General features: G+C 63.7%; 1 protein-coding gene and 1 long non-coding RNA gene across 10 annotated transcripts in view; one reads left to right on the top strand and one right to left on the bottom strand.

The window, feature by feature from the left end:
- Positions 1-861: 861 nt before the first annotated feature.
- The window catches only part of KIFC3 (kinesin family member C3), a 39,292-nt gene continuing 24,002 nt past the window's right edge, over positions 862-16,151 (bottom strand). For 4 of the 9 annotated variants that reach the window (XR_004925176.2, XR_004925177.2, XR_004925179.2 and 1 more), the window contains 17 exons: positions 13,586-13,651; positions 12,874-13,062; positions 12,508-12,747; positions 11,809-11,982; positions 11,094-11,241; positions 10,880-11,010; positions 9,286-9,397; positions 7,855-8,036; positions 6,398-6,502; positions 4,578-4,708; positions 4,023-4,146; positions 3,651-3,780; positions 3,330-3,559; positions 2,994-3,128; positions 2,260-2,368; positions 1,685-1,819; positions 862-1,498 (listed from right to left, as the gene is read on the bottom strand). Coding sequence is in view for 3 of the 9 variants with exons in the window: in XM_036117514.2 (XP_035973407.2) it covers positions 1,473-1,498; positions 2,260-2,368; positions 2,994-3,128; positions 3,330-3,559; positions 3,651-3,780; positions 4,023-4,146; positions 4,578-4,708; positions 6,398-6,502; positions 7,855-8,036; positions 9,286-9,397; positions 10,880-11,010; positions 11,094-11,241; positions 11,809-11,982; positions 12,508-12,747; positions 12,874-13,062; positions 13,586-13,651 (2,232 nt within the window). In the remaining 6 variants the exon portion in view is untranslated. The remainder of the gene's footprint in view (positions 1,499-1,684; positions 1,820-2,259; positions 2,369-2,993; positions 3,129-3,329; positions 3,560-3,650; positions 3,781-4,022; positions 4,147-4,577; positions 4,709-6,397; positions 6,503-7,854; positions 8,037-9,285; positions 9,398-10,879; positions 11,011-11,093; positions 11,242-11,808; positions 11,983-12,507; positions 12,748-12,873; positions 13,063-13,585; positions 13,652-16,151) is intronic. The other 5 variants (XR_004925175.2, XR_004925180.2, XM_036117515.2 and 2 more) reach the window with 4 other exon arrangements.
- On the top strand, positions 7,927-10,493 carry LOC144380325 (uncharacterized). Its single transcript, XR_013444415.1, has 2 exons — positions 7,927-8,062; positions 10,364-10,493. It is a non-coding gene; the product is annotated as an uncharacterized LOC144380325 (long non-coding RNA).

Here is a 16,151-nt window from a genome sequence, read left to right as displayed (position 1 = left end):
CTCTCTCTGGCCCAGGCCGGCCTGCCTGGGCCCCTCAGAGACAGACGGCTACCCCTCCAGGCCTGAGGCAGTGTGGCCAGCAGGGGGCAGCGGAGTGCCAAGCCTGCAGGAAGGGGCAAGCTCAGGGCACTGCGGGGGGGGGGGGGGGGGGGGAGGTGGTGGCAACTCCCCCTTTCGTGGCTGAGGGAGACAGATGAGGGGCGGGCCCCACCAGCCCGTCCCCTGTCTCAGCCACACTCCCAGCTGTCCGGTGGACGCCTCCAGGGCCAGCCGACAGCTGTATACTTCCTGGTGCCAGGACCCCAGCCTCGCAGGCTTGGCCGCCGGAGCCCACCACCCTCCCTGCCGCCCTCCCGGAGGCCTCCAGGGACAGGGGCAGCGGCCCTCTCCTCCAGTGAGGGCTCTGACCAGCTTTCCCTCCCCGCAGGATCGGCCAGTGCGGATCCCTTCTGTTCCTGTGGCAGCAGCTGGTAGATTTGCCGCAGTTGGAGAGAGGGCCCCACTGAGCCCCTGTGCGCATTCCCCGCCAAGGCCGAGACCAGGTGCAGGCCAGCACAACCCCCCATGGTGGGGCGGGGGGCCGGCTGGGGGGGGGGCTGTCACTGAGCTTGTGCTTGGGGGTCTTGTAGCACTGGGGGGAGGGGGGGTGCTCACCTACAGCCAGTTCACTACGGGCAAGGCCAGGGCCTAAGGCAGGCGGGGAGCCAGGCCAGGCCAGGCCTGCGGGCTGTGGTTCTCAGGCCAGTTTCCCAGCTATAGCATAGCGTGTTGCTGGGAGGGGGGGGGGGGGGGGTCCGGGGGTCAGGGCTCGTCCCTGTGGTCTGACCAGGGGCTCAGGAGACCAACTCTTGCAGACTGTACTTGTGTAAAAAGGTTTTTATTTTAATAAGTAAAAATGGCTAAGCTTCCAAAAGTTCTTAAATAGGATTTCAGAGGGGGGAAATGGCAAGAGGCCAGTGAGCAAGGAGAGAGCCTGGTGGCAGGCCGACGAGGGGAGCAGCAGAATCCCCGCCCACTGGCCTCCCGCCAGCCATAAATACAGCCCGGCTTCCTATGTACACCTAGGAACACTATATACAAACCGAGCACGGGGGCCTGCCTTGGAGGGGAGTGGGGCCAGGGCTGCCCCAGGATGCCCACCAACTGCCCAGATCCCATGGTCCCTGTGCCTTCCGGGGGGGCTCCTCAGCCCACCCGTTACAGACAGGGCCAGGCCTGGGGAGAGGCTGGGAGAGGCCTGGCCTGCCAGGCGGAGTGGGCCATCCCTGCCCTTCCAGCCCATGCCTCCTGCACCCACAGCCACTGCCAGGAGACCATTTCCTTCTGACCAGGTTTTCTCATCTCTGAGCAGGTACGAGGCAGAAGGGCTGCCTCCGCTCCGGCCTGCAGCTCCTGGGCTCTGTTGCTACAGCAGGAGCAGGCCGGCAAGGCCTCAGGCCCCCGTCCCCGGGCTGGCAAGGGGGCCACGTCCGTCACACAGGCACCGGCCTAGACTTCCCTGCAGGAGGGGGAGAGAGGCTTCGTGAGCCTCGGCGTATGCGGACGGGGGGGAGCCAGGCAGAAGCACAATGACAGCAGGGGCAGCAGGACAGGCCCCGCCCTGAGCAGCCCTCTCCCAGGCACAGCCCTGCAACCGAAGGGGGCCAGGCGGGCGGGGGGCGGGGGGGGCTGGCCCCACACTCACCTGGAGACTCTGCAGCCCCAGCCGTCAGGCTGAAATCAAAGCGACAGGTGTCTCACTGGTGGGCTTTCCTGGGGCCAGGACTCCCCGGGACCCTAAGGCCCCTGCTTCCTCGGATCCAGCCCTGGCCAGGCCCCTCTGTGAGTGGGACCACACAGGGGGCTGGGCTCACTCCTCACCTGGGACATGGGTGGGCCCTGTGCCCCACCCTCCCCAGAAACCAAGGCCCAGGGCAGGGGTGCCTGGCCTGCTTTGGGAGATGTGTGGCTTGAGCCCAGCCTCAGAGAATTGCGTCCTGGCCCTCAAGTTAGGAGTCCCAAGGGCTGGGTTCCTCCTCACACTACTCCCTCTCCAAGGGGCCTTTGGTTTTCCCATCTGTAAAATGGGCCTAGCACTGCCTGCCCTAACTACTTCCCAGGGCCAGAGAAGGTTGTAAAACAGGTTCTGCATGAGTTTTACAAACTTGAAAAGGAAAACAAAAAGTTCATTCAGGCAAGGGCAGTCCAGTGGCTATCCACCTGTGGGGGAGGCTCACCCCCGCCCCCACACACACACTGGCCCACTCCCCAAAGGCTCACCCAAGGGCTGCAGCTTCCTCCGGATTGAGCCTGGGCGGCTGGTGGTCCCAGAGCCGGGGACTGAGTGTGCTCGTGCTGAGGGCTGTGGGGTCTGGCAAGCTGGCTCCCACTGTGGGCAGGGGGCAAGCAGGTGGGCGGGGGCTATGCTGCCCTGGCTCCCCACCTCCACTGTGCTCCCCTCCCCCCGTTCCCCTCTCCAGCCTCCTGAAACTGCTCATCTGCAAAATGGGCGTGATGAGGATAGCCCCGCCTCAGTTACTGCAAGAATTACCTGAGATAATGTATGTAAAGAAGGGAATGAGTTACTCCTGAGCACCTGTGTGCCAGCCTGCAGCCCCCCCCCCCCCCCCCCCCCCCCAGCCAGCTGAGGACGGCCACGGGTATTTCTGAGGCCAAGAAGTATTGAGACTAAAGAGGCTCCTGGCCGGGATTCCTGGGTGGTTCAGTCGGTTAAGCGTCTGCCTTCAGCTCAGGTCATGATCCCAGGGTCCTGGGACCAAGCCCCGCATCAGACTCCCTGCTCAGCGGAGAGTCTCCTTCTCCCGCTTCCCAGCCCCGTGCTCGTGCTCGTGCTCTCTCAAATAAAATCGTTAAAATAAATAGAGGCTCCTGGGTTCAAGTTCTGGCTCCTCCCCCTCTGGCCTCTTCCCTCGGCCGTTCCCCACCCCAGACCGTCCCTCCTACCCATGACCTGGACGTGCCAGCCCAAGATGCAGCTGTGGCAGTCACCATACCTCCAGATGCTCCTGGCTGGACCAGGACCCGAGCTCTGCCCTGCGGGACCCAGGGCCCAGCTCCACAGAGCGCACCCTCTCAGCAAACTTCAGGGAGTACAGCGTCTCGCTGGTGTTCTTCTCCACGGGGGACACCTAGGGGACACGAGAGCTCACTCCCCATCCAGGCCAGCAGGCCTCCCCCTCAGAACTGGAGGGGGCAGCGTGCGCATGGACTTTGGAGCTGCTGAGGACCAGGGTCCCTTCCCCGCACCGCCCGGGGTACGTGAGTCACAGGCGAAGGGGGTCCCCAGGCGTGGTGCCGGCCAGCCCGCCCGGCCCAGCGGAGGGCCTCACCTGCACCACCATGAGCGTCTTGCTGTCCCCGCTGAGCGAGTCCTGCAGCAGGTAGGTGAGCTTGGAGTTGCGGAAGGGCACATGGCCCTGGCGGGAGCGCAGGGCAGCAATGACATCCCCCAGGGCTGACAGCGACCTGTTGATGTGCTGGGCCTCCCGCAGGCGGCTGCCCTCGGCCCCCGACTTGCCCACGCGCTCTGAGCCCGCCAGGTCCACCAGGTTCAGCTTCCCTGCGGGGAGGGCACCAGGGAGGTCAAGGCCGCCGCCGGGTGGGGGCGGGAGCCAGGGGTCCTCCGGCCGGCGGCCCGCGGCCTCACTCACCCGTGGTGCGGAGGCCAGTGCTGCAGTCCACTCCGCGCACCGTCACGATGAGCAGGGCGTGCGAGCGGGAGCTGTGCTCGTTCAGGTTGGTGAACTCCGTCGTCCGGTTAGTGTGGCCGAACTCAAACACCTGGTGGGGAGCAGGGAGGGCTCTGGAATCACCCCATCCCCAGGACCCCTGGGAGGGGGTGTCAAACACCTGGTGGGGAGCAGGGGGGGCATCCCCGAGGACCCCTGGGAGGGGGTGTCCCCCAGGCCTGGGGCCCTGGCAGAGGCTGCATCGGAAACCCACGCGTCCTGCTCCAGCTCGGCTTGTGGGCGGGGTCTCCCCAGCGCGTCCCCGCCGCCCCCCTCGACCCCCCAGCCTTGTACCTTGTTGATGTCGTCCACGCTCTGCACCTGGAACTCGGTCAGCCCCGGCACGTACAGCTGCCCGCTGCCGTCTGGGCACAGCCGGATCTCCAGCTTCTCCTGGGGCTCCTGCCCCAGCAGGTCCCTGCAGGGACAGGGTGCACGGTCACTCCCTCCTCCCACTTCTGCCTCTGCTTGCACTGCACCCCGCCCACCCCCTCCACCTAGAATGTTCTCCCACCCCATCACACCTTCAGGAAGCCTTCCTTAACCACTGGGCTAAGCCTCTCTCCTCTCTAGCTCCTGCCCTGCACTCAGTCCGCTCCCCAAAGGTCCCGTGGTGGCATTATCCTGCCCCCACGGGGCACTGAGCTCTTGCGGGCAGGGCCCCCCAAATCCCCACTCTTGTTTCTCAGCACCCGGTGTAGCCTGCAGGGAGAACGGGTAGACTCGGAGGGAAAAGGAGCACCTGGGTCTGATCGGGGTGGGCCAGGGGCCTGGGACCACCCAGCACCGGGCTGAAGCAGGACACGGGGCCCTGACTTGCTCCCGCATGGCCACGCACGGCCCTCCCACCTGAGGGCCTCGTTGTAGATCTCGGCTGCGCTGACCGTAATGGTGTACTCCCAGGCCGACGCCTTCTCTTGCACCTCGGAGAAGAGCAGCTGTAGGGCCCGCTGGTTGATGCCAGGGTTCTCGGGGGTCCCCTGGGGGCAGAAGCAAGGCCCCAGTGAGCCACGCCTCTCCCGATCCTCAAGGGGTGGGCCGTGCCGATGCTTGTGGGGGGTCTGTGGCCCCCTCCCCCTCTGGCGACCACTCAGACCAGCCGCCCCGCCCAAAGCTTCCACCTGCCTCCTGGTCTGCCCCCCAAACATCCTCTCCTAGCCACAAGCAACGTCACTCTCTTGGGCCTCAGTTTCCCCCACCTTTCCATGGCACTGCCTTACCAGGACTAGCCTGAGACTCAGAGCAGAGCCCTGGGTTATGTGCTGCTGAGCGCCAGGTGCATACCTGCTCCTGGGGGCCCCCTGGGAGGGGGCACTGGGAACCTACGATCTGCCTGCCGCCGCCCAGAGGGTGGCCCGTGTCAGGGAGGCCACGAGCTGGGCTCTGTGGGTGGTGGGAGGGGGGCACAGGAGAGCCACAGTGCGCTGGCGCCAGATGGGCTGGCCAGCCCTTCTAGAAAGAAACCTGGAGTACTCACCTGAGCTGTTACCTCCCCTTATGTATCAGCCCTCACCCCCTTCCACTTCTGTGGCTCGGCCTCCTTGCCTCCGGCCTTGTGGCCTCAGCCCTGCTGATCCCCGTGCCTGGGATGCTCTTCCCCACAGGCCCCCATGGCTGGCTCCAATATCACTTCCTCGGGCAGGTGGCTTCATCTTCCCTCCAAAGGCCTGATCCCTCCCTCACGGCTGATTCCTCATACTCGGCTTTAAGTTTCCTCCCTGGCACCTGACAGGACACAGCCTGATTTGTTGTGGGCACTGCTGTCTCCCCACTGGCGGGCGGCTCGCGGGGGCAGACACTCTGTGGTCACAGCTGTGCCCGGCCCCCAGAACAGCGCCCCGTGTACATGGGCCTCGGCAGGTATTGTTGGAGGAGAGATGCTCCTGGAGGTCACCCCAACTGTGAGCACCCGAGAGAGTTAGGAGTCCACCCCTCCCCCCTCTCCTCCCCCCCACCATCTTGCTTGGCCTGCCCCCCACTAACCAGTCTCATCAATCCCAGAACTAGGGCAACAGCAGGGTCCAGACTGGGAAGAAAAAGCCACCATGGCAGCCTCCCCGGTAGGTGCCCTGTCCAGACACTGGGACACCTGTCCTCACCCCCTCGCAGAGAACCCCACAGCACCCCCTCAGCTGGGGAAATGCTAACAAACCAGAGACACCCCCAGGGACCACCTTGCATTTTTACCTACAGTTGAGATTCTTCCTCCTCTCAATGCTCCCTCTCCCGCCACTCCGCCCCGAGGGGGCTTGGCCACAGGCGGGGAGACGAGGCCCTGCCCTGGCCCTGGCAGCAGAGCCTGCCCGCATTCATCCTAACACCCCAGGGCCCAGCACCGGGCAGCTATACAGCGGGAGCCCAATAAATGCGTGGAGGGACAATGAAAGCCCATCCCGAGACACATACAGGTGGTCTGGCCTGGGCTCGGACCTCAGGCGGGGATCCCTGTGATGCCGGAGTCTGTGGGCAGTGCGCGTGCCCCGCCCCATGCCCGCCGGGACCGGCTCAGGTCCTCCTGGGCAAGGCGCCCCTCTTCAGGCCTGGTGCCTCCGGGCTAACACAGACGACTACCAGCTCTGCTCCCGTACCGCCGGAACCCCGAAGCCACGAGGGCAGCAAGGGGGTACTCCTCACCGGTGGAACCCCTGCCCCCTGCAGCGGGTACCCACCTCCATCGTGTATGTCTTGCCGGCACCCGTCTGGCCGTAGGCGAAGATACAGACGTTGAAGCCGTCGATGCAGGAGGTGATCAGGGCTTGCACCTCCTGGAACACCTGTGGAGGGGACGTGGGATGGAGATGGCGAGCCCCCCGGGGGCCCCCCACCAGCTCTAGGTCCTGCCACCTCCCCCGAGCGCTCTCTCCTTCAGCAGTAACACAGCGGGTACTGTTACTGGCAAGCCGCTCACTGTGGAAGAATTTGTGCCTAATGGGTCACTTACAGCAGCCCTCAGTGGGCAATCAGGGTGCCAAGACTGAAGGGACGACAGGGCAGTGTCTCCTGCCCGCCAGCGCCTGAGGAAGGGCTGCCCGGCCCTGGAGCTCAGGGACCCCACCTCTAGCTTCTCCCACGCTAACGGAGAGCTCGGCAAAATGAAGGCGGAGGCCAGCATGTGTCTGGCGCCTCCTGCAGCCTGCCTGCCTGCTGGCAGACAGAGGACGGGGTCAAGGTGAGGCCAAGCACAGGGACAGGCGGGACAGGCGGGACAGGCCTGGCCGGTCAGCCCTGGCAGAGAGGAGAGAAGAACGCGGCTGAGACCACGGGTCTCCGACGGGCTGAGGGCTCTGCAGCTCAGCGTGGGAATCCTAGGAAGACCCGCGGATTGAGCCCTGTGCTCCCGGCAGGAGAAGCAACGCCCCCCAGGGTCAGGTGGGTGGGCGGGGCTGTGTGTGGGGGAGGGGCTCCGTGGGTGGGAGGGGCCCTGTGGGTGGGCATGGGCACGTGGGTGGGAGGGGCTCCAATAGTGGGCGGGCCTATAAGGGTGGGAGGGGCCCTATGGGTGGGCATGGGCACGTGGGTGGGAGGGGCCCCAATAGTGGGCGGGTCTGCAAGGGTGGGAGGGGGCCCTATGGGTGGGCATGGGCACGTGGGTGGGAGGGGCCCCAATAGTGGGCGGGTCGGTAGGGATGGGAGGGACCCCCAATAGTGGGCGGGTCTATAAGGGTGGGTGGGCCCTGTGGGTGGGCATGGGCACGTGGGTGGGAGGGCCCCCAGTAGTGGGCGGGTCTGTAAGGGTGGGAGGAGCCCTGTGGGTGGGCATAGGCACGTGGGTGGGAGGGGCCCCATAGGGGGTGGGGCTGTAAGGGTGGGAGGGGGCCCTATGGGTGGGCATGGGCACGTGGGTGGGAGGGGCCCCAATACTGGGTGGGGCTGTAAGGGTGGGAGGAACAGCGTAGGTGCCATAGGCTGTCCTTGAATCTCCGCCCTGCAGAGGCTTCTCAGCCTGTCTTAGCTTCCCACTCTCCTCTCCTCCAGTGGAAGAAGCGAGGCATTCCAGCACCCCAAGCTTCTCCAACCTGTCTCTCCCACTCTTAAAATTTCTTTCTGTCCATGCCCCCATCATCTCTCCCTGTGTGTAACCCCCCCCTCCACTGCTCTGTCCGTATCCCCACAGGGCCACACTCACGTCCTGCTGTGAGGCCCGCGGGGAGAAGACCTTGTCCAGCTCAAAGGATACAGGCTTTCCTTTGTGCAGCAGGTGGATGATGGAGTCGTCGTCGGCATCGAAGGTCACAGCATTGGTCGCATCGGGTCCTTCCCCGTCCTCTTTGGTGACTGGCCGGACACGAGCAATCACCCTGATGTTCCCTGGATTGTGTGGGGAGGATAGAAGGGTACGTACAGGCTGGGTCAAGATCAGACTGCCTCCCCACTGGCGTCCTTTGGTGTCCTGGGAAGCCTGGTGGCTCAGGAAGGCCTAGCCTTCTGAGCAAGGCCGCCCACAACGCTGTTATCAGTCACTCACACTATCATGAATTCATGTATCAGTGCACTTTCTTCCTGGGCAAACCGGCTGAGAGTGGGAGCTTCACGTCGGGGAAGGGAGGCAAGGTCAATTGTGGGGCTCAGGCACTGCCCCCAGTCCGGGTGGGCTACCAAATGGACACTCTGTATCTCTGGACTTCAGTTTCCTCTATCCAGTGAGGGGCGTGGGCCCCAGTAAGCCAAGAGTTGTTCTGTCATGCTAAAAGGGCTTCGTGGACGCCCGGACAGGGCTTGGGAATCAGTTGGCAAAGAGAACCAGACAGCAGGTGGACGAGCAGCACATGGATTGGGGACGGGCAACAAGGCAGCTCTGGGGGGCCTGGGGGCGCAGATTGTGCCATCCCCTTGCCTCAAGCCCTTCCGCGGGATCTCAGTGCTCCTAGGATGAAGAACAAACTCCCCGCGACAGCCAGCGTGCCCCTACCTTCCCCTTCACCTGTACACTGCAACTCACTATCCAGGCCTCAGCTGCGGCTTCACCTCCTCCAGGAAGCCCTGCAACACCCCCCACTGTCAAACACCGAGGGGCTCTTAGAGCCCCTCCCCCGCCCCGGTAACAGGGGCAGTGTCGGGCTTCTCCGGGCGGTTACAGATCACCGTCTGCTCCCCCAGCTGCAGTGAGCACTGTGAGGGCAGCAAGAGCATCTGCGGGCCCACGGCCGTGTCTCAGTGTCTGGAACAGCACCGGCAAGAGCAGCCCTCCCTTGCCCTCCGTGCCGTCAGCAGGCCCTTGGTCAGAACAAGCAGTCTTCCAGCCCCCCACCACCCAGGGCTTCCCTACCCCCGCTGGGGCCCTCCCGGGGCCTGGGGGTGGCCTGCCGCGGGCACCGGGGTGAGGGCTTCAGAGTAGGACCGAACAAAGTCCACATCCAGGGTGGACCATCTGGTAGCCATGCGCGTTGCAGCCAGTTCCCTGACTTCTGTGGGCCCGGGGTTTCCCTATCTACCGAGAGTGGGAGCTACAGTAGCCCCTCGGCGACAGGGTGCAGGCTCCAAGGCCCTGGGCTGGGGGGAAGGGCAGCATCAGCTCGGAGCCAGGTCGGGGCGCCCCCAGCCTCCCCGCAGCCCTTACCTTTCAGCCGCACGAGCTCATTGTGGCACTTCTTACGCAGCTGCAGCTCCCGGCGGTACTTGCGCAGGAGCTCCTGGTTGTTGCTGTTGACCTCCTCGATGGCCTGGCCGATCTGGCAGGGGGGCGCACAGTGCTGTCGGGGGCTGGTCCGCCAACCCGGCTTACCACGCTCCTGCCCTGGGCTGAGTCCTTGATGCGTGCTGTCACATGTCAGCTCCTTCCAACAGCCCCCGTGGGGACGTACGGCCGCCAGGCCCATTTCACAGAGGAATAAACTGAGCCTCAGAGAGACTAAGCCAGTGGCTCAAGGTTGCTCTAACGACGCAAACAGCCAGGACTCCGCCCTCACTCCCCAGGACTAGCACCTGACTATAATATGATTCAGCCGGAGCCAAATTCTAGCTCTACCCCTGAGCAGCTGGGGGACCCAAGGCAACTAGTTCAGTCATCACATCTCATTTTTCTCATCTGTAAAATGGGAATGACACCATCTGGTCTGTGGATCGGTAGCACCTGGGCGGTAATGATCTCCAAGTCACACTTCATAGGGGAAAGCAGCAAAATGCAGACCACAGATGAAGATGTTCCCCTCTGTCGGGTAGAAGGGTGTGTTTCTGGGCGCCTGGGTGGCTCAGTTGGTTAAGCAACTGCCTTCAGCTCAGGTCATGATCCTGGAGTCCCGGGATCGAGTCCCGCGTCGGGCTCCCTGCTCGGCAGGGAGTCTGCTTCTCCCTCTGACCCTCCTCCCTCTCATGCTCTCTGTCTCTCATTCTCTCTCTCTCAAATAAATAAATAAAATCTTTAAAAAAAAAAAAAAAGAAGGGTGTGTTTCTGCACCCAAATACACCCACAGGCTTCAGGAGCTCAGAACGCCCGGTGGGGGCGGGGGGCGATCCTGACAGACACCGCCTCTGGGGAGCGCGGGCCAGGGCGGCAGAGAGGGTCCCCTTCCTTTTCATCTGATGCCCTTGTGCATGGCTTGAACTTTCTACTATGTCCATGTGTTGTTGACATAATTTTTCTACAGAAAAAGAACGATTTTCTATTCCGGAAATACATCAGTCTCTCCACCCTGCAGGGCCGCGCTACCGATTCAAGGAGCTGACAGCTATAAAAGGCTTCACATGTAGGAGGCACTTCAGAGAAGCTGGCTATTCTCATGCTGTACAAGCACAGCTTAAGAAAATTAAAACTAACCGATGTAAGAATATATGTAGCATGTTTAAAATACAAGGATATATGTTGCATGCTTGGTTTAAAGAGTCATAATAAGGGCGCCTCGGGGGCTCAGTCGGTTAAGCGCCTGACTTGATTTCGGCTCAGGTCATGATCTCAGGGTCGTGAGATCGAGCCCCGCGTTGGGCTCTGCGCTGGGCATGGAGCCTGCTTAGATTCTCTCTCTGCCCCTCCTCCCCCCAACTCTAAAAAAATAAAATAAAAAATAGTCATAAGAGAAATACTGAAATACCTGCCCCTGACCAGTCTGTTTTTCAGTCTGCGTGGGTGGGGGGAGGAGAGCTGTTGCCTGGCGGCTTCGCTGGCAACAGGAATGGAGCCCTGGGCTCCAGGGCCTCTCCGAGCCTGCCGCACTCACCTCGGCCTTGACGCTCTTGAGGGCCTCCTGCAGGAGCAGGGGAAAGCCGCGCACCTGCCGCTTGAGCCCATTGTAGTCGTTGGTGAGGGTCCGCAGCGCTGGCTGCAGCGTCAGCAGGTTGGTCCGGACCCCTTGGGGGACATGAGAGGTGTAAGGTGGACAGGGGGACGGGCTGCAGCAGGGGGAGAGGGCAGGGCCCAGCCGGCCGGCTCACCTGCCAGGTTCTCGTGCACAGCCTTCATCTCTACCTGGGCTCTGGCAAAGGCCTCCTCGATGGCCCGGTTCTTGTCTTCCTCCAGGGACTGCATCTCCTCCAGCATCTGCCCGTGCGCCCGCTCCAGCTCTGACTCGTACATGGCGATCTGACGGCCCAGGCCAGAGGCTCAGCATGGGGCTCGGGAGGCAGGGGGTGGGTGCCAGAAAGAAGGCCCGCGCCTTACCCCACACGCGCACGTGAGCGAACGGCGCGCCCCACGCGTCGGCACAAACACGCACACGGGAGGGGGCAGATGGCCATCTCGCTCCCGGAAAGGTCTGTGAGCTCCGTGCAGCTCCTTCCTTCATCAGCCCCGCACCCGCCTGGTGTCCTGGCCCATGACTGGGGCACAAGCCACAGGCCCCAGGAGAGCAGGGGAGAGCACTTGTTACAGTAGTGACCGGGCCCTTTCCGAGAACGTGTGTGCTGGGCCCTGTGTGAGGAGACTCGGGATCATGTCCCTGGGCGCGCGCGGGAGGCGCGTTCTGCGAGCACATCGGTTCACAGATGAGGAAACAGAGACGTAGACAAAGCCTGGCCCGGGTCTCCCAGGCAGCAGGGAGAGAAGGGCCTGGAACCCAGGTCCGTGGGCCCCCCGCGTGCTGACCCGCTGCCCTGTACTGACGCCGCCTCTGCGGGCCCCCCCGGCGCCCCCCCCCGGCGGCCTGCGCACCTGCGCCCGGAGCTGCGCCGTCAGCTGGTGTGAGCTGTGCAGCTGCTGCTCCATCTCCTTCAGCACCTGCCTCTGCATGGCCACCTGCTCCTGCAGGTGCTGGTTCCGGGCCTGGGACTCGCTGAGGGCCTGCTTGGCCTTGGACGACTCCACCTCCACGGTCCTGATGACGTACTGCGGGGGGCGGGCGGGACAGGCCCGTGGAGGTGCGAGGGTGCCTCGGCCCGACCCGGGGACGCAGCTGGCCGCAGGAGGGGACCCTCAGGGACATCCCACCCAGAGCGCCCAGAAGAAAACCGGAGGAGCTTCAAGGTCCCGGCTTTCCAGGGCGCTGCAGGGCCTCCGGGAATCCTGTCATTTCAGGAAGCCCACCAAGAGCCTGGCTGCGGCCCCAGCCGGGGCACAGAACCGACAAGAAGGGCCAAGACGAGGGCAGAATCTCGCGATGCCCCACACCCATGGCCGGCAGGCGCGGGCAGCTCAAGCCTCGGGCGCCGGATGCCCGCCTACTGCGTGACCGGCCCCAGACAGCAGGAAGGGGGAGGAGGGGCAAGACTGAGCCCCGACCTGGGACGATTGCTCCAACCACTTGCCCTCACTCATTCACCAAGACAAGCCCCCTGCTCGGCGCGGCCCCGCCCTGGGCGCCAGGGGCCAAGAGGGCAAGGGCCCCGCGCGTGGCCACCGCCGGAGGCTCACCTTGATGGGCGGCGACTGGGCCCGCAGGCTGGCGATGGTCTCGTGGCTGTCCCGCAGTCGCCGGCTCAGCCGCTCCTCCTCCTGCGCCTTCTCGGCCAGGCAGTCCTTGAGCCGCAGCTCGACCTCGGCCAGCCGGTCGGTCTTCTGCTTCACCTCCAGGTTCAGCTCGGACAGCATGCCCTTGTTCTCGGCCACCTCCAGCTGCAGTTGCGACAGCTTGTCCCGGAGCTGGGCGCTCTCCTGCAGGTGGTGGGGGGGCGGGACAGAGGGAAGGACGGACGAGCAGGCAGGGGTCAGCGCGAGGAAGCGGGGCCGCCGTTCGGGACCCAGCCCTCCGGGAGCAGCTGGGGCCGCCGGCCCGCTCACCTGGCTGTGCTCACAGCCCGCGCAGGGGGCCGCCGCCTTGGCCCGCAGCTCTTGCACCTCGGCCTCGAAGCGCCGCATCTCCTGCCTCAGCCGCTCATTCTCCACCACCAGCAGGTCGCGGTGCTTCTCCAAGTCCGTGCCCCCCTGCAGAGAGCCGGGGCACAGGGGGCGCATGTGGCCAGGGCAGACCTGGGAAGCAAAGAGTGGGGAGGCGGAGGGGGGACAAGGGGCGGGGGAGAGAGGAGGAGAGGTGGAGAGAGAGGAGAGAAAGAAAAAGAAAGGCAGGCAACGGAGGGAAGAGAGCAGGAGCTCAAGAGGGACAGAAGGCGAAGACAGAGGAGAGAAGGGGAGCCGGAGGGACGGCCTTCACCCGCCCCTCTCATTCTATTTTCCTGAGTGTGAAAGTAACAAGAAAGTCGTATTTATACACAGAGTTCACACTCCTATTTTACATCAGCAGACGAGAATTAACCTCTCTCCCTTTGGGGTCACACGGTCTCTGAGGGCCTAGTGAGTGGTGACAAGTATTCGGGGAGCATCTCCCCGGCCCAATGGCAGTCTGCTGGGCGTAGATGTGGCCCCCACTTGGGCTGGACATGAGGGCTCTGGAGAGATGGGGTCCCACACCCCATCTGGCAGGGTCAGTCTGCACAAGGCCGGGTCAGCCCCCCCCCAGCAACCCCGACCTTAAGACGTCAGTGTTGAGCCTCACCAGCTCTGATCGAAGGCGGCTCACTTCCTGGGCCTGGCTAATGAGCTTCTCCTTCAGGTTTTCCACCTGCCGGCACAAAGCCACGGTCACGGTGAGCCTCGTTCCTCACCTCCAGCCACACCCAGGCCTGATCTCTCAGCCCCTGCCCTCCCTGTGTTCAAGCATCAGGGCACCTGGGACTCCAGGTGAGAGACACCTGCCCCGTGCCAACAGCCTTCAGCACCCTCACCCGCCGCAAGACCCAGGTAGCCTGGGCTCTCGGGAAAGTGGGGAGCAAGCACAGCAGAGGTGACCCCTGCACCACTCTGAGCCCACGCCAGACTCAGGAGGCCGACCCTCAGGACCCCTGCCTTGCACCGGTCCTCGCCGTGGCCTGTGTCTACTTAGGTATTTGTAATTTTATATTCTTTTCCTTGAAAGAATTGTATAAAGTCGACGCTGCAAAACCTAGATCGGTCTTTGCCTAGACCCTAGATTCTTCCATTCAAGGGGTTCCTGGCAAGTCAGCCTGTGCAGACAGGTCTACCAGCAACCAGGGCGCATCTCAGACCTGTGTCCCCCACCCCCACCCCCAGCTCCCAGTCTGCCTTGCTGCAGAGCTGGGGCCAGCAGAGAAGGGGGTGCGCACCCCATCAGGAGGCAGGGGTGGCCTGGCTCAGCCAGAGCCCGGGGCAGGGGAAGCCACCACGATGCCAACACATCCCAGGACAGTGGCCCTCCCCCAGAGCTGTCCTCCGGCTGGCCGCCCTCCCTGCTGGCCCCAGGCCCTGATTCCGCATCAGCTCCCCTCCGGGAACGTCTCGGGAAGTAACCCAAAAATGCGGCCGAAGACTTTGGCACCACCAGTGTTCCTCCGTGCATGTTTGGGGGTCTTCTTGCAGAACGTTCTGTGATGCCCGTACCTGACTGCACCTCACCTTGAGAAGGCCCAGTGAGTCAGACTCCCTCTGGGGGGGGCTAGGAGGCGGGTTTTACCCAAGCAGGCCACGAAGCCCTGGGTTCTTATTACTAAGCGACAGCTGACGAAGTCTGTGGCCTGCAGGGGCCGGGCCAGCCAGGTAAGGCAGGTGAGGGGCAGCACAGGTCCCCCCGGAGGAGGCAGCCACGGCCAGGGACACGCAGGCCCACATCTCCAAACTCCTGATCTTTCAGGAGAGGCCAGATGTTGGGATGCTGGGGTGTGTCGCAGCTCCCCATTTTACATGGCTGGGATGTCACCCGAGGTCTGTGGGGCACGCTCGGTCTCCCGGGGCGGGAGAGGGTGGTCTCTGCTCCTCCGAGCCAGCCGGCGGGGGCAGGAAATGGAGCGACAGACCAGGCCTGCGCCGCTCCAGCGTCCCCTTCCGTCGAGAGCCTGGCGTGAGCAGCGCTCTGTTCCTCCGGCCTCCGAGCCCAGCGAGCGAGGGGCGGCTCGCAGAAGGCAGCGGGTTATTCCTTAGCCGTGAGGCTGGGAGTAACCCCGACACCCAGCATTAGGGGAGTGGTTAGGTAAGTCGCGGCGAGTGCTCACGCAGACTGCTATGGTTCTGGCTGTGTCTCTCACAAGTTTTAAGTGACCTGGAGGAAGACTCCTCAACGTACTAAGTCAAAAATCCCGAAACAAAATTGTGAATGCACCACCACAAAGCGGAGTCTCTGCACCGTACAATTATGCCCGACAAATTCCTTGTGCTTCCAGGCAATTTTTAAGTCTCAAATAACATGCATTCCTCTCACACTCCGCCATCCTGAAATAGGTGGGTCTACCTCCCTTTGAAAGGTTGGGGTGCCTCCGCCCCCCCGCTTCCTTCCCTCGGAAATCGCCCCGGGAAGACCCACTTGCACTGAGCAGGTGCCCCAGACAGGCCGCTTCCTCAGCGCCGAGGTGGGTGCGCCCCGACCTCGCTCGTCCCTCATGCCACTGGCGCGCAGGCCCTATGCACGAAAGCGGGGTTTTCCACTGCTCCCTCGGGGGGTCAGGACGCCCGCCCGCCGCCCAGGCTCCGGCTCCCTTCTTGCATCACAGTCTGAACTCTGGATGCTCCCGGGCTCTGCCTGGAACCTCTGAGGGGTGCCCCAAAAGGAAGGGGCCGCAAAAGGCTGGGGGCGTGGGTGGGCGGTCGAGCAAGAGGCTGTAAAAGGCTCTTTGTCAGAGGTGTCAGTCATCTCCTGGCTCGTCTCGGACAGTGGGGGGGACACAGGCCACCAACACCGCAGGGTGGCCCGGCAGGCCAGCCCCATTTGGGGCCGGGGAATGAGAATGTGTGCTGCTCGGGCGCGGGACGGCTGCCCTCCACCCAGAGGGCTCTGCTTCGGGAGCGGTGAGTGCAGAGAGTGGGGTGCTGGGGGTGAACCGGACCGGAGAGCAAGGCCTTCCAGGGGAGAGGGCCCCTGTAGGCATCCCTTCACACCCTCCCCAGCTCTGAGTCAGCGGCGTGCTTGCATCTGGAGGCGAGGAGGGGAGGGACCTTCTCTATTACCCCTCAGACGCCCCGGCCCCAGCAGGCGACCCCAGCAGGCGACCGGCACACAGTAGATACTCAATAAACACGTGAAGTAACCGAAGAGGAGCAGCGCGCACACTCCC

The sequence above is a fragment of the Halichoerus grypus genome, chromosome 15 (genome assembly GCF_964656455.1).
Source record: "Halichoerus grypus chromosome 15, mHalGry1.hap1.1, whole genome shotgun sequence".
Lineage (NCBI taxonomy): Eukaryota > Metazoa > Chordata > Mammalia > Carnivora > Phocidae > Halichoerus > Halichoerus grypus.
This window is presented reverse-complemented; position numbering and strand designations above follow the sequence as displayed.